This window comes from Oryctolagus cuniculus, chromosome 4, assembly GCF_964237555.1.
Source record: "Oryctolagus cuniculus chromosome 4, mOryCun1.1, whole genome shotgun sequence".
NCBI lineage: Eukaryota > Metazoa > Chordata > Mammalia > Lagomorpha > Leporidae > Oryctolagus > Oryctolagus cuniculus.
Window position 1 is genome coordinate 96,724,738 of NC_091435.1, and position 21,358 is coordinate 96,746,095.

The following is a 21,358-nucleotide window of genomic DNA, read 5'->3' on the forward strand; positions in this document are numbered from 1 at the left end:
TGCTAGAAAAGGTAGTTAAGGCAAAAAAAAAAAAAGATAACAGATCTCTGTCCTGTTATCATGTTGAATTTCCATGTGAATTTTCTTCTCAAAAGAGAAATGGATTTTTTTTTAGGTTTTAACACACATTACTAGTAAAGGTCAAATTCATCAGAGACAGAGCTGTGCTAACAAAAACGCCCCCTCTTCATGCCTCTGCCCATCTTTTGGATACTGTTTAATTGACCTTTAGCATGCAGAAGGGTTAATGAGGTTCTACTCCTCCTACTCTACCTAAGTTTGCTCAGCTGATTCCTTGCCCTCGACAAAGGCTGCAGTGCGATGAACTCGTCACTTAAAGCGACTGTGTTGGAGTACATCTATAAGTGGACAGAAAAGGGATGGGACACACAACAAGTCAGTGAGCTGCATTCATCACCTATGAGACAGACACAGGACAAGCTTTGCAAATAATGTACATCTTTTCCTACAAAAGTAGGTAATATCATACATGACTGACATTTGTATGGCTGTTGGTTTTGTCATCAAAAGAATTTATTCTTCATTCTTAACTCCACATTGTTATTCTGGAGAAAAACAAAGCTCAGAATAAATGTTGACAGCTCTTTTGATACCAATTTTCTTGCTACTTTTGTTAAACAACAAAATAGCTTTTTAACCATTTCTCCATCATCTGAACTCAGAAGTGATGGTATAAGGCTAAAACACTCATTACTACATATAGCAAAGGAATAATGTCATATATAGGATTTAAATGATCATATACTGTTTCACTAAATAAACAACCAACCCCAAACTTCGCAGCAGGCTAGACAATTACTGAGAGGGTAGAGATTTCCTTCTTGGATTAGATAACCTAGTACATCTTGGGTGAGCCTTTTGGAAATGAATTCAGTGAACCAAAAAAGGAGATTATACTGGGTTTCACACACAGATAAAATGATTTACTGCCCATTCAATTTTTAATCAGTTTTGATTTATGGTATGGTAAAGGAATTTATATACATTATATTATCTGTATAAGCATTTTAAACTTTTTTCTAAGGGCCCATCTTAAGGTATCAAATATTTTCTATGTAATCCTTCAAAAAAGAAGCAATAGAAAAGATAACAAGAAGTAATATCTTTGTTTTATCATTAAGAAATCTTGATGAAAATACAAGCTTGCAAATACTCTGCCCAACACAGAATTTATAAGGAAAAATGAAAATAAGTTTGAATATTTACTTTTATAAAGAAGTAAGAATTAAAAGTGAAATAACTGATGGACTTTGGTGAAATATAGTTTTATGGAGGCCACAAAGGGAAAATAAATTGTTTGCTCTAAAATATATATATATATTGCTATGAAAAATACATCATGTTAAAAATAAATGATTTTGCTTTAAATATTTCTGAAAATTAGAAACAGGAAGTGGGAAAATTTTTCTGAAATATATTTAAGCAATACATTGCAGAGTAGAGGAGTCTGTCTATACTGACATAAACATTTGTACAGCCATAGGCAGAGTAATCTGAACTTGTAAAATTTCAGAGCCCCATCCGGAGGTCCGTTATCACAGCAACACTGGCACCTGCTTCATACTTACAATGGCAATGTCTTCACTGAGGACTGTTTGTAGAAACAGTGTTAGTGTCAGGTGTTATTGTCTTGCACAGTCATGTAAGGTAATAATTATTATTCTGATTTTACAGAGGAGGAGATTAAGGTCTAGCAAAGTGACCTGATCATGGATTTATGTCTTATAAGTGAAACAGTACTTGAATTCACATTTGTCGGGTTTCAAAGGTCTATGCTACCTCAATGATGTTAAAATGAATATTGGCTAGGATTAAGTTTCCACAGCAACTAAATGTTGAGGAAACATTGCTGATATCACTAATAATTAAAACCAATTCACTATTTAGGAAGCCTCATTCAGTTACCTAAATACTTAGGAAGTATGTGTTCTATTTGCAGGATGAATCTGCAACTAACTGCCCCAAATTTAAACAAAATTTGCTTGTTATGAAACAAATATGTAAAAAAAAAAACCAACTTAATCTAGCATTTACAGTACATAAGCATTAATTAGAATATATTCTTCAGATATGTACTCAACACTATGGTACAGTTAGAAAGCCAACTTAAGATGGACTTCTAGCTCCTGTACTAGTCAATTATACAAAAAAGACACATCCAATTAACAGCTACAATTTCTTGACCATCTACTATATATTCTTTCATTTAATTCTCACTACAAAGGTAATGAGAAAGACATTTCTATTATAATTTTCCCAAAGAGGAAGCTGAGATGAAAAGTCACAGAATTACTAAGTGGTGGAGCTTGGATCTGAACTGAGACCTCTCAGGCCCCAAACCGCATATTCTTTCTTATTTAGAATGAAACATGGATATTTAAACCCCATATGCTTAAGCACTATGTAACATACTATGACTGTGTGCTATAGTTCAACATTTATTAATAAATCCTTAGTCATATAACACTTTATAAAAATCTACTCTATAAAGATTATTTAGGTTAAAGAACTTATTTCATACCTTGTAAAAACAAAATAGCATAAAAAATTATTCAAATTCTAATGTTTCAAAAGACATAGCTATATATCTCAATATATATCTGATTAAATGCTGTGAAAATATTATTTAAAATATAGCTATTGTTATTATCTGGATATAAATTAATAGTTCTGTATTCAAAACCTAGAGCTTTATTAATAATAATGTAATTTTAAAATATTATAATTTATCAGTAGTCATAAAATTAAAAATAATAAAACAACTTAAAATCATATTTGACAATGTTCATACTGCAAAATACTTGATACAGGAACAGGTAATTTCCTACTTTCTGATGTAAGCAAATTACAGTCATAGTTGTTCATCATTAAAGCTCATAATTAAAAAGATGTTGAATATAAAAGGTGGTTACCTGTGCCTTTTCAGTACTTGTAGGATGGAGTTGTCGGTCAAATACCTTCTTCATGACATCAAGAAACAAACATGTAACAACCATAAGAATTATGGCAAACCAAGCAGAACCACTTGATAGGAGCTGAATAAATACAAAGTACATATTCTGGGAACCCAAAAAGGGCCTGCAAAGACAGACAGTGGACTTCATAAAAGTAAAACTCAAAGACTTAAACCAAGACACCAAACAAACACACTATACCTGAAAGTAACAATTTTAAGAGCAGTCCAGGAAAATGTTCTGAATTGATAATTAATACAAGATGGGCTTTTCAAAAAATAAAATCCATTTCAATTATTTTTAGTAACAGTTATGGTTTTTATTAGTAGGGGAGTGACAAGCAGTTGACTAGATAACCCTCATTAAATGGTGGGACAGCAAGAGAAATACAGTAATTCAGATTAAGAGACTAAGAAAAGCAACAAAATATTTTCTACTGCTTTATTTATTTATTCTGCTTATTCATTCATAGGCTCTTCTTTAAAAACATATTTTAAAATAAATATACTCACAAATAATATTTCTAGATAGTAATAGTATTATAAAGATGTTCTATTGGGGTTTTACTTATCTTTTTTGTTTTTTTTGTATATATCACTTCAAAAGAATATAGGGGAATACAGAAAGAAATGGAGAAGAGGATTATAAAAAAGCAATACTAATAGGAATATCTTTTTATGATCCTAAATGGAAGTTAATGTTTAGCTAATCTAAGTTTTTTTGACTAACTTCCAAAGTCTTTGCCTGATAAATGGATCAAATGCACATTAGACAAATATAATATAAATTTTCTAACAGAGAGACTTTGGGTGTCCATCACTTACCACAGAATCTTAGTAGAAGCATTAATTTTTCATAGATCAGAATAGTTAGCTAAGTATCTGATTCTACCAATGAAAATGAACCATATTACTAACCTGTCAGAGAGACATTAACTCAACAATCAAAATTTAATGGTTCTATTGGATTTTATTATACACATTAATAAATAATCTGGAGGTAATATGGTTAGTATAAAGAACACTCACTGTGAAGCAAAACAACTGAAGTTTAAATCCTGACTCTGCTACTTCTCTACCTTTGTAACTTTGGAGCTATTTCCACATAGGAAAAATGGGGATAATATTACTGTGGAAGATTCCAAGATGGTGGAATAGGGAGGGAGCTTACTGCTCTAGGCTAGGGGAAGATAGCTTTAAAAAGTGGAAAGAGTGAGATCTCGGAAAAGTTAGGGAGAAAACTGCAGTGGAAACTCCGTGGAAGGAAGAGGGATGCTGTGGCTCCACAAGGAGGCTGTGGATGCACAGCAGGAACACTGACACAACAAACCCCAGCACCCAAGAGCCTCAGCACCAGCTTTGGAGAGTGAAGTGAGACCAGCCTGCACCAGCCCAAGCCACTGGTGAAATCAGCATATGAAAAAGTTATCTGTACTCCCATGTTTACTGCAGCTCAATTCACAATAGCTAATATACGGAATCAACCCAGATGTCCATCAACTGAAGAGTAGATTAAAAAAAATTATGGTATATGTACACTATGGAATATGACAGAGCAGTAAAAAAGAAAAATGAAATCTTGTTTGTAACAAAATGGATGCAACTGGAAATCATTATACTTAGTGAAATAAGCCAGTCCCAGAAAGACAAATACTATATGCTCTCCCTGATCTGTGGTAACTAATAGAGTACCTAAAAGGTAATCTATAGAAGTTAGATTGAGACTTGGAGATGCACTGATTTTGAAGAGCCCTTGTCTTGACTGTTGAGAAACAGGTTTTTATTTTTCATACCATTTGTTAAACTCTTAGTTTAGGGTTAAGCTTATATGTTTAAGATAATTAAGATAGATCTTAGTAAAAAATTTGAATGGGACTAGGAGAGGGAGGAGGGAGAAGGGTGAGAGTATGGGCAGGAGGGAGGGTAGGGTAGGAAGAATCACTGTCTTCCTAAATTTGTATATATGAAATGCATGAAGTTTGTATACATTAAATAAACTGTTTCTTGGTAAAAAGAAAAAAAAAGTAAGATTAAAAAAAAAAGATTATACTGTAATGAATCGTGCAGTACCTTAGATAAAACTTCTAGAATATAGTAGATATTCAATAAATGTTAGTTTTTCACCTCCATGTCAGTAAGATCAACCAAAAGAAGTGACTTTATTATCAGGATAGGGTATCAAAACTCTTCTAGGTGAAATTTATTCACAATGAAATCATCACAATAAACATTTATTATAGGTCAATCAATATAATCAAAATATAATATAGTAACTCACCAGAGAATCCCTCCATAAAACAAAGAAAACACAAAATAAAATATAATAGATCCCCAGGTAACAAGATGATTGATCCACGTCCAAAAATGAGTTTCCAGAGCCATCTAAAAAATTTTTAAAAAATCCTTAGAAATATAAAATAGTAAAGCTTTAACATGTTAGATAAAACTAAAGAATAAAACATTAATTTTAAGTGTCTAAAAGTCTCATGGCATAGTCTCTCAAAAGAAAAATACTTATGTAAGAGTCCTTTAAGAAACTGAATAATTTCAAGTTTATAGTATTTTTCTTTTGTGAGGAAGCAATGCTGAAATTTCATCTGATTATTCTCAACTATATGGCCCAAAACAAAGTTTGTTGTTTTGCATTACTTATAGAGAAGCAAAATTTCAATGACTATTATTTTTATTTGACCATAAGAATTAGCTAAGACTTTCTAAAATAATAAAAGATATTTTTGGATAAAATTTAAATGAATTATTAAAAAAAGAGTAAGTGAAATTACTCATTATTCAGTAAGGAAAGGGAAATACCTAAAACTAAAGAAATGAAGACATTTAAGTACTAATTATATAAACACAAATGTGTCCAAGTTCATAATTTCAGTACTAACCTTTACTGTGACTGTAATAACCATGACTGTGAAGACCAAAGTGCCAAATGTCCAGTTTCCAAACATCTAAATAGAAAGAATAAACTATTACATTTTGTGTCATGATGTTAAACCAGACATCTGGTTAAAAAGTAATTTCATTCTTTATCATAAACATCACTTTTCTTATACATCATGATCCTTTGGATAGCATCAGACTGAGAACCCAAGAATGGGTTTAGAATTATGTTGCACAGGCTGATTTAGTTGTTCATAGCTACTTTATTTCTGTTACAAAGTAAAAATGCTAACAAAGCCATGTTCTCCCAACCAGAAGTTACAGCAGACCACTTGGCTTGCCACACTGTATAAGCAGAGCAGAAGAAAAGAAATTTACCTTAAAAATCAGTATCTGAAAGGAAAGATAATGGCCACTAGAATTACTCTTCAAAGGATTCCATGTAAAAATGCAGTTAATGCCAAAAAGGATTCTTTTTACTAAGGTTTATTAAACATACAGAATCCCAAAAGAATATCAAGATTTTATTTTCACATGTAGTAGAACAAGAGATTAATATTAATTTGGCTTACAAAGTAGTCATAATTTTAACATTAGTTTAAAGAAATATTTGAAAATGTCATTTAAGAATAGATTTCTAACAATTAGCATTACTTGATAAATTACTTAGTCCTACCTATAAACTAACTTTATTGTTAAATCTCGTAAGTTTCTATAAGAATTAGGGCACACAAAAAAGGACAGTAGATAACAAACCATCAGTAAAATAAACAGTTATTATAAGTTACTATAAAATAGTTATTACCAAAAGTGAAATATTTATTAAAATTCAAGTTATTTATATGAGAGGGAGGAGGAGGAGGTGGGGGGGAGAGAGAGAGGTAGGGGGAGGGAGGGAGAAACTAGAGAGACAGGGAGAGCTCCCATCTGCTGGTTTGTGGTCAGGGCTGGGCTTGGCCAAAATCAGGAGTTGGGCAATCCATCCAGGTCTCCCATGTGGGTGGCAGGAAGCTATTTACTTCTGCATTAGCAGGAAGCTGGAGTTAGGAGTCAGAACTGAGAATCTAACCTAATTCTGATCTGGGACACTGCTGTCTTTACTGTTAGGATAAGTGCCCACTCTCAGATTACAGACATTGAGAGTATTTGGAGAGTTTACTTGTCAAGAGAAGAATGGGAAAGTCATACTGAACTTGTTCTTACTTTCTTACTTTTATCATCTATAGAAATGATTCAGAAATGCTGAAGATAAGTGAGTCTCAACTCAGCACTTGGAGAAGTACCAGTCTTGTCTTTCAGGACTGTGGGGACAGATACTTCAATGTAGCCAGGGGACTTCGGCCATAGCGGATTTAGGGCTTCCTCTTGCCTAAGCCCTTTCCCAGGCCTTAGAAGGGGTCATGGAAACACTGTCACATTTGATGGGGGTGGGTAATATCATAAAGAGTAATGATTTCAACGGAAATCACTTAGTTTAGACTGTAGTCTCTTTCCATTATGACTTCCTGTTTTGCTGGTTGGTGATGAAGTGGGTGGAGAGGGTATTTTGGGAACCTGGCTGAAGAGAAATGAGTTGAGCTTACATTTGGTTTGGATGAAGTAGGACACATTTATGTCACTCACAGCACTTTCACATACAGTAACTTTATATTTGTAAAGTTTCTTTTTTCTTCTTAAAGAAGGTTTGGTAAATTTTACTAAACCTGGATCTATGCCTGCTCAGAAGAGACAAAGATTTTAAAAATAGTTTCTATCCAATTTGCCTCCTTCTGGAATCAGCTGCAGGTAGGAAGCATGCGTGCACCCAGTGTTCAGATAAAGAAGTGGGGCAGACGGCTGGTGCAGCGGTTAAGATGATGTCTGCATTGCCTTTATCACACAGTCGAGTCCCTAGACTTGAGTCTTGGCTCCATTTCCAATTCTGGCTTCCTGTTAATGTGCATCCTGGGAAGTAGCAGGTGATCACTCAAGTACTGGGGGTCCCTGCCACCCACATGGGAGATCTGGATTGAGTTCTGGGCTCCTAGTTTTGGCTGTTGTGGGTATTTGGGGGAGTGAACAAGCGGATGAAAAATCTCTGTCTCTGTTTCTCTGCTTTTCATAGAAAACAAATTAAAAATAATTAAACCATATCCCCTTCTTTAAAACAAACAAACTCAGCCTTGGACTGAGCCCTGGACATTGCTCCATGGTGATTTTGTCCCTCAGGAGACATTTGGCAGAGTCTGAAGACATTTTTGGTTATCATTACCAGGGAGATGTTGTATGTGTGCTACCGGTATCTAGTGGGTCGTGGCAAGGCATGCTGCTAAACATTTTCCAATTCAGAGGACAGCCCCACAACAAAAAATTATCCAGCTGATTCTGAGGGCAGAAAGAAAAGACTGAAAGTGGGTAGTAAAAAATATTAGGAAGTCAAAGTTAAGTATGGAGGCTGAGAATAGAAGGAACACTGTGCCTGATGGTCAAATTCCTAAGGTCTGAGACATGCTCTTGGATTCAGTAATGCAGAACTGGTGGTGACAATAAAACCGTGATTTTAGATCATAAAGATCTTTAAGGGTGAACAGGAAGACAGGAAGTAGAAACAGTGACAAGGAATAACTTAATAACTTATTCAAGTTTTGCTCTAAATACAGAAAAAATGTCATCAGAGCAGGCAGTTGTAGGTCTGGAAGTATGTTTTTTATTACAATATGGGACAGCATGTTCATAGGGTATTGGATTTGAGCCAACAGAGGACAAAGAAGGGCTAACTATAGGAACAAAGTCCTGGGTTAAGGAAGAATGAGTTTAAGAACAAACAAAAGATGAAAACCTTCTCTTTATCAGGCTTGACTATCCACCTATCTGCTTAAGAATTTGAGAATTACCTTTCTTAGAGTAATTAGTTGTTCAGCTCTCCAGTAGAAACTAAGTCATCAATGGTAACAAAAGACCAATTGTCATACCATAAGAAGAAAGATATATGTTTCTAAAGTTCAGTTACATCTGATTTTCAATTAAGTATCTGGAATATTGTTAGTTCTTTAAGTATGTGTCTCATGAATAAACCAGCATACAAGGAAATTCTACAATGGATTAGATAAAGATACCTTTACCATATAATCTTCTAATAAAAATTCTTATCTATCTTTAGGAATTAAATTATAGATGTTTTCTTGAATGACTGGATTAGAAATTACAGTAGTTGAGTTATTTGAATCGAAATAAAGGACACTGGGTTCTCTGTGGGATACAGATACAATGTAGCATATTTCCAGCTCTTATCACCTAATGATTAGCTTTTAACAATTCATAACATGTATCGCATGAAAAAGAAATTAAAGGTCAGAAATAAGAAAAGAAATAATTAAAAATTACAGAAAAATAGAAAATACCACAACAAAGGTTTGTGTTTTTGCTTCTCAAAATTACAAGCTGAAATTTCATCTCCTTCATTCTACACTGCATTGCTAACTGTTCACCCCCAACTAATCGCCAAATGGCCTGAATCTTCAAGGCTTGATGAAGAGGTGAAGAGTTACTTTCTCTTTTGTCTTTATTTTCCATTTAATTTTTTTTTTTTTTTTTTTTTTTTTTTTTTTTTTTTGACAGGCAGAGTGGACAGTGAGAGAAAGGTCTTCCTTTTGCCGCTGGTTCACCCTCCAATGGCCGCCGCTGCAGCCGGCGCACCGCGCTGATCCTGGCAGGAGCCAGGAGCCAGGTGCTTTTCCTGGTCTCCCATGGGGTGCAGGGCCCAAGCACCTGGGCCATCCTCCACTGCACTCCCTGGCCATAGCAGAGAGCTGGCCTGGAAGAGGGGCAACCGGGACAGAATCCGGCGCCCCAACCGGGACTAGAGCCCGGTGTGCCGGCGCCGCAAGGTGGAGGATTAGCCTATTGAGCCACGGCGCCGGCTTATTTTCCATTTAATTTTTAATGTAATAGAATATTGTGTTTTAGCTTGGTAATGAAGGTCTGACAATCTCAAACTCTTTAATGGAGAAGCCTAACTGGAATTAGACTGCTCTAACAACTTTTCACTTTTTCTTCCCATCCTATATCTTTTAAATTTTAATTTACTTTTTTAAACGAGGTATATATTTTCTTTTTTTTCTTTTTTAAAGATTTTATTTATTTGAAAGACAGAGTTACAGACAGAGGTAGAGAGAGAGAGAGAAGTCCTCTATCCGCTGGTTCACTCCCCAAATGGCCACTACGGCTGGAGCTGGGCTGATCTGAAGCCAGGAGCCAGGAACTCCCTCCAGGTCTCCCATATGGGTACAGGGGCCCAAGGCCTTGGGCCATTCTCGGCTGCTTTCCCAGGCCACAGCAGGGAGCTGGATGGGAAGTGGTGCAGCTGGGACCTGAACAGGCATGGATATGGGCTGCCAGCGCCACAGCCTGGGGATTTAACTTGTGGTGTCACAGCGCTGACCCAAGGTATACATTTTCATGAAGAGAAAATATCATTAATGATAGATATTTTCCTTTGAGGCCCTATACACTTTAGTAGTAAATGGACAAAACAAGACAAAACAGGAAGGGATCTCCCTTTGAAAAGTAGTTAGTGTGGTGCTGGTGTTGTGGTGCAGTGGGTTAAGCCGCCGCCTGCAAAGATAGGGGATGCTGGTTTGTGTCTCGGCACATAGCACATCAGATACACAGCAGCTACTATGAAAACACAGTTCTCAGATGAGAAGCAGGAAGGGGCAGACCACAACCCACTGTGTGAGCTAATTTCTGAATTAGCTTGATTGTCTAGTCATTTCAGTTTCATTTTCAGATTATATTCTCTATAGCCTTTCTGCTTCAATTTCTATTTGTGTGAAACTTTATAAAGTTAAAAATTTTAAACTTGTATTTACATTTTAATTTAACATCTCAAACTATATGAGTTAGATCTAATTTTTATTTTATTTTCTATGACAGAAAATTATCAAAAACCAAACCAAATAAAACTATTTAAGCATTTTCTTTCCAAAACTAAATATTTTACCTGGCCATTTCCAAGCAGAGATGCATCTTTGCCAATTAGAAAATAGGATCCAAAAAAGAAAATAAAGGCATGACTGAAACCCAGGATGGTCCAATAAAGAAATGTTTTAATGCTTAACAGACGATTTTTACTAATGTCTCTAAATTAAAGAAAAGGAGAAAGAGAAAAAGTGACAAATTAGGATTTATTATTTACCTGTTAAATAATAATATTTGGTAATTAAAAAATAAATTCTAATTTAAAACTGCTTGAAAATATTAGCAGAGAAAATAAATCCAAATTTACAAACCACCACTTCTAATATCATACATCCAAAGTTCAAAATACTTTCTCATTTGAGAAAGAAATGATACAGGCATAATTCTTCAGTTTAATTGTGACAAGCTGAGCTATCTGTATTATGTTCTTCTGTGAACCTTCAGTTACTCTGCCATGATGTTCTCTTTAGTGAGGTCATCTGAGTGAGGGTCAGCATTTAGATTCATTTTTTAAAAAAAGATTTGTTACTTACTTGAAAGGGAGAGTTACAGAAAGAGGGAGAGAGAGAGACAAAAAGAAGGCGAGAGAGGGAGAGAGATATCTTCCATTCGGTGGTTCACTCCCCAAATGGATGCAATGGCTGAGGCTGGGCCAGGCCAGGCCATCTGTGTCTCCCATGTGGATGGCATGGACCCAAGAATGTGGGCCTTATTCTGCTGCTTTCCCAGGCTCATTAGCAGGGAACTGGACAGCAGGTGGAGCAGCCAAGACCTAAACTGGTACTCATATGGGACGCCAGTGTCACAGGTTGTGGTTTAACCTGCTGTGCTACAACACTGGCCCCTAGGCTCCTTACTAATGTTCCTCTCAACAACAGCTATCAAGAGAAGAAACAACTTGTGCCACTCGTGGGTCATGCATACCCTGTCTTAGATATCCAGGAAAACCAAAGAGAGTTATTCCGTATCTGGATAATGGATACCTCTATAGACACTTCTGTAATTACTTTACAGCAGACCCCTATGTTGGTCCAGAGGAGGATTCACATCTCTGTGTTTTCTTGGTTTTGGCAAAGCAGGAATGAAGCAGGAGAATCTGGGAAGGTAATTAATGTCCTCAACCCAGCATTTGGCAGTGATTATTACTCAAAAATCCGGTAATACCAAAACATAAACTACTTTTTTTTGGAATTCTAGAGATAACTAATTAATGAGTAATTTCTTCTATGTGAAAGACAGTATTACTGGTTTACAACAGTAAGTACAAATTACATAATCATCCAATGCATTTCTAGGATAAAAGTATTCATTCTTCAAAATGTTGGGAAAGTTATTCAAATTTTCTTTGATGATCAATAACCAATTAAGCCATAAGACAACCAAAGTACTTTCCTTAGTAAAGTATTAACCGCCAAGACACCACCTAATATATTTGGCTATATTTTTAGGTACATTTTAAAACTGGTAACTATTGCACACATTATTTGCAATCAGAAATGCTGTGGACATTTAATATCAGAAAATACTTACCGATAGAGGGTAGGCTTGTTCTGTAATATATGAGGGTCTATATGCTGTTCCAAAAGACTATATATCAGAATAGGTAGGGAAGTAAAACAAATGTTGTATAAAGTCAGGTACACACTGTCATACAGTGTCTAGAAAGAGACATTGGAAAAATTTTCAGAATTTAAACTATGTATTACTATTACCCTTTTGTATATAATCCCAAAGCAGCATATTAAATATAAGCATACAATTGTAGGTTTTACAGTTGACATCAAATTCCGTTTAAGTAATTCCAAGTAAATAACTCCAATTTATTTTTACGTAGACATATAATATTCTTAGATTTATATTCTTTGTAGAAATTGGAATGATTTGCTGTTGATGTTTCTGAAATTGCAGTGAATTGGATCTAAATTTCAAGATTCTCCACAATTTGGCCCTTGTGATATATTTTTACATATTTTTCCCACAAGCATCCTAGTGTCTTACCATGCCTTAGAAATGTAATACATATGATTTTGCTCTCATGGCTTGGTCACCCCATGTATGTCCTACATTTTCTTTAAGGCAATGAACAAGATTCTTCTTCTATGAACTTTTTTCATGGTGGTGCCAGTCCTTGATGATAGCTTCCTTCTCTGAGGAGTCATAGGTGATACTATTGGTACTAACTGCTTAGCACTTTGCTAAAGCTTCAGATACTGATTTTATTGTTATTAACACTGTCTCCTAAATTACAGTGTAAGGTCCCTGAAAACCCTACATCAATCCAGATCAGGTCACATTGTCATATGATCTTACAGCATTCTTATTATCCTTATTTCATTCAGATAAAGAAATTGTTACTGGCAATCAGTGCTCAACCAGCTATTTGTAATTCAGAATTATAGACTAAAACCAGAGAAGACAGTGATTAAGCACAGAAACAGCACATGAAAAACAAAGATAATTAAGCTCTTAGTTTTTCAACAAATTAGAAACAATGCCTTAATCAATTTGAGATGTATAATGTGTTATGAAGAAAGGGGGCTCAACTAATCAGACGGAGTAGGTCCAAGTCACGGGTGACTCATCAACTTATGTGATCTTGAGCAAGCTACTTGATTTCTGTGGATTTCACTTTCTTTTTCTATGAAATAAAACAGTTCAGGAATGGCAAATACCTGACATGTGTGCCACTGAAGACTTCTCCCATGTCCGTGTCCACCACAGCCACTGCTAAACAATCACAGCATCTCCTGTCTGAACCTGTGGTCTCTGAAACCTTTTCAGAACAGTACTGGAGAGACCCCTATCAATTATTTAAAGCTAGTTCCTAAGATGAAACTTGCTTGCCATCCTGGCTAAATCAGTAAGTTTCCTTTCAGACCTAAAAAAGTTCTCAGTCAAAAATGAAACTGAAATGAATCTCCAATGCTCATCTGGCCTGGTTTGATAAGGAAGCTACAGAAATATCACAAATAAGCTGAAAAAAGTTATCAAATTCTCTGAGAAGCTGTTAAGAGTTCATACATAGTTTAAAAAAGCATCCACAACTGAAAAATACTTTTGCACCAACACTTACTTCAAACTGAAAACCACAATAAACATGAATGCTATGCTGATCAAATATATGGATCAGAAAGTTTTGTTTAGTTACCTGCAGGACTAAGAAAAAAATGAAAAAAATCCTTCCAAATGTATTCAAAATTTAAATATACACATCTTACTCTAAAAGGACAAAACACAACTTCTGTTTACTTACTTGTTGGGAAAACAAACAGTAGAACTGATATAAAAACTGGGGTGTGATAAAACACACATTCTGAAAAACAAGATAAAATGAGATATAATTAAAATATTTAGGTCTACAAGAGAAAACAAATTCTGAAATGACTAGCTACAAAATTGGTCACACAACTTAGATTGATATGAAATAGATGATTGGTCTGTAAGGACTTGTCTGCATAAAATGGGAAAGTAGAATTCTCATTTTATTAAAAACATCTCCCATCTTTCTAAGCAACAGTGTATATGTCAGAATGAAAAAGCCTTAGCTTTGGTAACTGACAAGCAATGTCGTAATTTTTAATTTATAAACTTCTAATTTTTATTCAGTACTTTTATAGTTCAAAAAGTAAGATTTACCTAAACGTTAGGACTATGAAAGCTTTATATATTACAAAAATATTTAAAGCACACAATAAATGGACTACCAAAACACCTTTCCATCTCAATGAATTGATAAGTAAAAGCTGGAGTAATAAGCTAGAAAAACACTACCATGCTCATCTGATACCAATATGCAGTCCACTAGTGTTCTTTCATTAGCTTGCAGCTGTTAATTACAGAAATATATGCAATATGAGACACTCTGGTTTATCAAGTGTCTTGGTAGCAACGGCTGTTTATATGGGTTCCAGATTCTACCCTCCCAAAAGGGTCCAGAGATAGAACAGTATTTCAACACAATTAGTTTCCTTGTAATCCTATGTTTTATTTATTTATTTTTTAAAGTTTTATTTATTTACTTGAGAGACAGAGTTATAGACAGAGAGAGGTCTTCCATCCACCTGTTTTATTTTACGCATATAAAACCACTATATTAAGGAGTACATACATTTTAGTACACTATCAAGAGGTCAGGCAGGGCACAAAAAGTGTTAAGAAACTTTGCTTGAAACCATCATACTGGAGTGACATGAAAATTTACTTACTGGTTCAAGACAAAGTAACTTTAAAAAAAAAAAAAGATTTACATTTGAAAGTTGGGATTATAGAGAGAGATTTTCTGTCCCCCGTGTTGCACCTCAGATGGCTGCAATGGCCAGGGAGAAACCAGGCTAAAGTCAGGTGCCAGGAGCTTCTTCTAGGTCTCTTCCATGGGTGCAGGGGCCCAAGAACTTGGGCCATCTGTTGCTGCTTTCCCAGGCTCATTAGCAGGAAGCTGGATCAGAAGTGGAGCAGCTGGGACTCCAACCCTCACCCATATGGGATGCCTGGATGTCGCTGTACCACAATGCTGGCCCCAAGACAAAATAACTTTAAAGAAAATCAGATTTAGTGGAGTGAACCAGAAGATGGAAGATCGACGTCTCTCTGTCTCTCCCTTTCTAACTCTGCCTTTCAAATAAACAAAGTAAATCTTTAAAATAAATAAATCAAATTTATTGTATCCTACAACAAACCACGTCACTTTAAACTGTAAGTTTTGATATTTTGACAAATTCAAATACAATAAAATTAGAGAACTTTTCTATCACCAGCTCTTACATTGCTTTCTAGTTAATTCTATCAACTGTACCTTTTGTTCCTAGCTACCACTGATTTGCTTTCTATTAGTATAAATTAGATTTATTTCAAAAATCCTGTAATTTTTTACATAATGAAACTACCAGAAGTGTTTATGCTGAAACTTTAAATTACTATATCAATAATTGATTTTATTTATGCATGAAACTTACCTTATAAAAAAAATACTGTACAAGGGTAGCTATTCTAATATAATAAAAATGACCATGAACAAAAAGTAATTTGGAGAGGAATTTAAATCTAGCTATTGCATAGTCACTATTTCTTGCAGCCTGTCTTCCTTCTTTACCCATGATTCCTGTAATACAGAAAACAAAAAAGCATGATTACTGTTAACACACAGAATAATTTTCATCATACATCTGAAAATATCTTAATTGTTTATAGTGGTTGAACCTGAACTTACAAAGAACACTAAATCCTCATTTACAGCAGATAGCAGTTGTCCCTAAAAGTTATTCTACTTAAATATGTAATAGACAGTTGGAATACATACCTGACATGTAACATCAATTTTCAAGGAAGTATAATAAAATACAATATTATAAAAATAATATTGAAAGTTAAGGATCTAGTAGGTGCATAAATTATTATACTGATAAGCATAAAACATGGAGTAATAGAATTCTGACAGAATGCTATGAAATAGCTTGAATTTCACTATTACCAATGAATATATTCACTGAAATTATTCATATTGAATTGTTTGAACCTAGCAAAAAATAAGCAAGTTTAACTCTTTTAAAACTTTTATGTGTAAGTGCTTTTTCAAGAAAAAAATATTTAAAATAAAATTTTAAGTTGTACAATATCATTTAAATAATTGTAACCTTTTATCTGACAAATATGAGTATAATTTTTAGGTTACAATAATCATTTAGGCTTCAAAACAGCAAAAGAGTTATTGCCAAATTCATTTATTTTCAATATAAAATAAACTTTTAAAGCTTACTTTTCAAAGTTAAATTTTAAATTTTGTTATTAAAGTTCAAAAGGCTCCAAAATGTACAAAGAAAATTACCTATTCATGGTGCCTAGAGAAAACCACTGTTTTCTGTCTATATCCTTTTAGAATTTCCTTCTGCATACTTTGTGTCTGTGTATTTAATATATATAAGAAAATGTGTACAAAAATGAGATAGTTACAAAATGCTTTTGTTACTTAATAGAGTGTGGATATCGCTTATAATATATCCACGGGTACTTCAAAAAGATATGGAAAAATTGAATTAAAAGGTAAGCTATTTGGGGCCAAAAAAAACCTTTGCAATCTATACATAGTCTTTTCACAATATAAATTTTCCATGAACTTTGAGGCCCCCTCATATCTTTATCAACATATTCAATCATTTTATTAAAGAAATTCCTGGATGCATAACTGCAATGTCAATAGGCAGATATGGGGATTTAAAAAAGTTCATGGAAAAATAGGATTAAAATATAACGTGCATTTTCCATGAACTATGTACACTTACAATTTCGTTATGAATAAGAGTGCAGGGTATACCAATCTATAATTCCAGTAAGAATGCTTGAGAGTATCTGTTTATCTATATCTTTGTCAACTCAGGTTTAACAATTTTTGTAATTGCTGCCAATCTGATAGGCAATTTTAACCAGCATTGCTTTGACTGTTAGAGATTGAATACTTTTTCATTCCTTCTGCATATTTCCACTTAAGTTTTTTCCTATTCTGCTTACTTTGTTAATACATCACATATTAGGAATATCTGACTTCATCAGATAATCTGCAAATATGCTAGTGTGGCCTCTGGTTTTAAAATTTATTTTCCACCTTACGAGATTTGAAATGTGTCTTTCATGACCTACTTAGCAAAGTTTTTTGTACTTTAATATATGATATAGAGAGTTTCATCAAATTATGGAGATTTATAGAAACAACAATGTACAAACTAGAGAGGACATCGACTTTTCAAAATGAAGAGTTAATTATCTCAAAGAGGAAGGAGCTGATCTGGGAGATTCATTGGAGACATCAGACTTGACAGCTTCTCAACACAGGATATTACAGGCACTATTCTAAAACAGAGACTTGTCCAACTCTTCTGTCAAAGTTTATCCTTCAATAAAAAGTTCATATCCATATTTTCCTCTTTTGCTCTTTATTTGTAAAATAAACTTACAGAGGAAGAGAGGTCAGAATATGCAATGATTAATAAATTAAGAGGTTAAAATATGCAATGATTAATAAACTTAATGTAAGGAAGTAATATCAGTATTTTGAATCCAATAAAAATTTTAGGTAAAAATAGAAAATTGAATAAAGGCTTTTACTGAAATCAGAAACTATCTCATATTTTATATTTTTATTACAGTCTGGGTAATTTTCTACACCTAAAATTATTTTCAAAGTTCACTGTAGAATCTTTAGATTCACAAATAAAGTAAATAATAATAACATTCTAAAACAAGATTTTAAAACCATCAGGGCAACTCTGTAAATCACAAGCTTAGATTTTAAAAAGAGTAAAACAAGGTGTGCAAGTACTCTATAAGGTACAAAATGCATGAAAAAATAGTTTCTTTTATTCAGAAGAATTGGCAAAAATAAAATTCACTACAGTGGTATTTAATTCCTTAAAATTTGGAACTAAAATATCCTAAATGGTGAGTTTAATAGATTTTAACAGAGCTACACAATAATATACTGCTATGTTGCATTTAGTTTTGATTCACATGTCTACAAAAGGAAAATCTGAAACCACCAAATAATTACATCAATTTAAAAAGTTTAGGAAAAAAAAGTCAATCACCTATTCCAACATGTGCTTCCTGTATCATGCTTACATCATTAGCACCATCCCCAACAGCCAAGGTTATAGGTTTCTCAGGGGAGATTTTTATCAATCTGATTACCTGAAAGACAATGAATTAGCTCTTTATCATAGAATTTCAGTTTTCTCATATTTGCATAAAGCCATTTATCTGACCTGACTCTGAATTAAAAGAATGGTAATGAAAGAACTAATCTTGTAATATATAAGAAATGCACTGGTTTTCACTTTTTTGAGAGATGTCTCCATTAAGATTTTAGGGAAGTCTTTCAGAAACTCATAACAAAACAGTATAACGTTTGCATTCTATCTCTTAAATACATTTTATATTTTAAAAAGCTTAATAATTTTGTTTTGTTAAAAAATCGCACTTTAATTGAATTCTGTTAGGAAAATTTTTTTCTTTCTCATGAAATGATTCTTTTCACTTGATACATAGGAACGATAATTGCTTTCTCTTACAAAAAAATTGAGAAAATTTTAATAAGCAATCAAAACTAAACCAGATGAAATAAAAATAAATCTTACAAATTCTTCAATGTACTTTTATAAAAAACCTGGACATAATCTGTTTATTCTCCAGTTTTAGTTTCTATAACTTACGGTATCTGAGTTACAATAATTTAGGCACTGTAATGAAATTTTACAAAGCCCAAAAAATTAGATGTCTAATCTATTAGATGCATGTGAAATAATCAGTACTTAATGTGCACTGCAAAAGATATTTGTGAAAGATACAGTCTAAGACCTCAAATTTCATATCTGGAATTAAAAAGAGTTTGTATACATTTCCATTTCAATCATGGGTGGCTGAAATTTAAATATTTCCTGAATATAGTTTTATATTACATTAGGTTGCTTTTCAACTTTTCTACTAAAGATCTGTTTACCACTTGATGGGCACTTTTAGCAAACAACTATCATTTCATGAGAGTAAGAACCACTCGAAGGTGCAGATGGATTGAAGTCTTCAAGGCTCCTTTACCAGCTAAGTAACTAATTTGTGTAATATTAGCTATCACACTTCAAATTTGTATTGCAGCAAGATAAAAAACTGCTGCCCCTCACAGATTTTCTAGTCATTATAAATACTTGAAACTTGAATGTTCAGAGGACTCTGAAATTCATTTAATATATATGGTTAAAGTGATTAAGATTCATATTCTACGTATCACCAAATGAAACTAGGTAAAGCATTAACTTAAAAATATTTTTAGATTTAAATATCTTCATGGGAATTCTCATAAAATATGCATACTTTCGCTTTCTGCAGTGGTGCCATACGACAGCATAACACAGCTGAACAATTCCTGCAAACTTCCATAAATAGTTTTTCATGTTCCCTGAGTGCAAGAGAGAGGCTGGTTCCATCCACCACCAGCCCATGCTGAATCACATGATCTTCTGTAATTCTAAAAGAGAAAACAATGATACCCTCCATAAGATACCCTGAAGTAACATTATTTACACTCATATAGAAAAAAGATTCTTATGAAAGATGAACAGTTCACTCAGTCTGTTTTAAGACTGACAGATCAGGGAACAAATTCAGTTACATAATCTGAAAGTTAAGATTAAGAAGAATTGAGAGATACTGATATGATGAGAGTTCAGTTATGTGATGAGTTTATACAGAAATACAATAACTATATATTTTTTCTTATTGAAGATGATGTATTTATTATTTGAAAGTCAGAGTTTCAGAAGGAGAGGGAGAGACAGAGGAGAGAGATCTTCTATTTGCTGGTTCACTCCCTAGATGGCTGCAATGAGCAGCGCTGGGCCAGGCCAAAGACAGGAGCCAGGAACTTTACTCAGGTCTCTCATGTGGGTGGCAGGGGCCCAAACACTTGGGCCATCTTTTGTTGCTTTCCCAGGTACACTAGCAGGGAGCTAGATTGGAAGTGGAGCAACAGGGACATGAGCCAGCACCCATATGGGATGCTAGTGTGGCAGGCGGCAGCTTTACCTGCTACACTGCAACACCAGCCCCAGTAACTATATTTTCTAAAATGTGAATTATAACACATAATCTAAGGATATTCTCACAAACTGTGAATATGGAAATTCTTACAAAAATATAAATATTATTAGCTACAATTGTAGCAAATTCTAATTTTGAAAAATTAAGTCAATCAAGAATGTTCAGGTAGATTCATGAGCTAGATTTACCATGTGTGTGAGCAGGAAGGAAAGAAATGAAGGACTCAATGCTGTCTTACTGTAACTGCTATAATGGATGATAATGACACATATTACTATGTTGGAACAGGAATAACACCTCACTTGTCATATGCTATGCAAGTGCTACTCAAAAGTATGATCTGACTACCGGCAGCTGGGCAAACTATTGGCTGCCAGAAAATGTGAGGAGGAATCTACTCAATGTACATTAAATTAGGGTTTTCTCTAGACGTATGATGATCTCACAACCCATGGGATATTTAAGAAATATGAAAAAGGGGCCGGCATTGTTACACAGTAGGTTAACGCCTGTGACAACAGCATCCAATGTAGAGCAGCAGTTTGTGTCCCAGCTGCTCTGCTTCCAACCCAGCTCCCTGCTAAAGTGCTTGGGAAAGCAGCAGATGATGGCCCAAGTACTTGCGTCACTGCCACCCATGTGGGAGATGAGGATGGAGTTCTGGGCTCCTGGCTTAAACTAAACCAGCCCTGGCCATTGGAATGATTTTGGGAATGAACCAGTAGATGGAAGATCTCTCTCTCCTCTCTCTGTGACACTCTACCAGTCAAATAAATAAATAGATCTTTAAAATATATGGAAAAGCTTATAGAGTTATGAAACACAGTAGACAGCACCTGTTCATCTCTGTAGCCTCTTAGTTTGCTACGGCCCACACCCTCTCCCACCTACCTTGTTCTGGGGCTACATTTTCCTATGGATTCTTGAGAAAGCCTCCCTCCCAGCTCTGTGAATGTG

At 34.3% G+C, this 21,358-nt stretch overlaps 1 protein-coding gene across 8 annotated transcripts in view; it reads right to left on the minus strand.

Moving 5' to 3' along the window:
- The window catches only part of ATP11B (ATPase phospholipid transporting 11B (putative)), a 112,505-nt gene that overhangs the window by 17,001 nt on the left and 74,146 nt on the right, over positions 1-21,358 (minus strand). For 3 of the 8 annotated variants that reach the window (XR_011388037.1, XR_011388036.1, XM_070072458.1), the window contains 10 exons: positions 19,676-19,829; positions 18,397-18,499; positions 15,775-15,920; positions 14,076-14,135; positions 12,353-12,480; positions 10,845-10,983; positions 5,866-5,931; positions 5,253-5,356; positions 2,934-3,099; positions 274-359 (listed from right to left, as the gene is read on the minus strand). Coding sequence is in view for 5 of the 8 variants with exons in the window: in XM_070072458.1 (XP_069928559.1) it covers positions 274-359; positions 2,934-3,099; positions 5,253-5,356; positions 5,866-5,931; positions 10,845-10,983; positions 12,353-12,480; positions 14,076-14,135; positions 15,775-15,920; positions 18,397-18,499; positions 19,676-19,829 (1,152 nt within the window). In the remaining 3 variants the exon portion in view is untranslated. Of the gene's footprint in view, positions 1-273; positions 360-509; positions 567-2,933; positions 3,100-5,252; positions 5,357-5,865; positions 5,932-10,844; positions 10,984-12,352; positions 12,481-14,075; positions 14,136-15,774; positions 15,921-18,396; positions 18,500-19,675; positions 19,830-21,358 lie in introns of those variants that run through there. The other 5 variants (XM_008266558.4, XM_070072462.1, XM_070072460.1 and 2 more) reach the window with 3 other exon arrangements.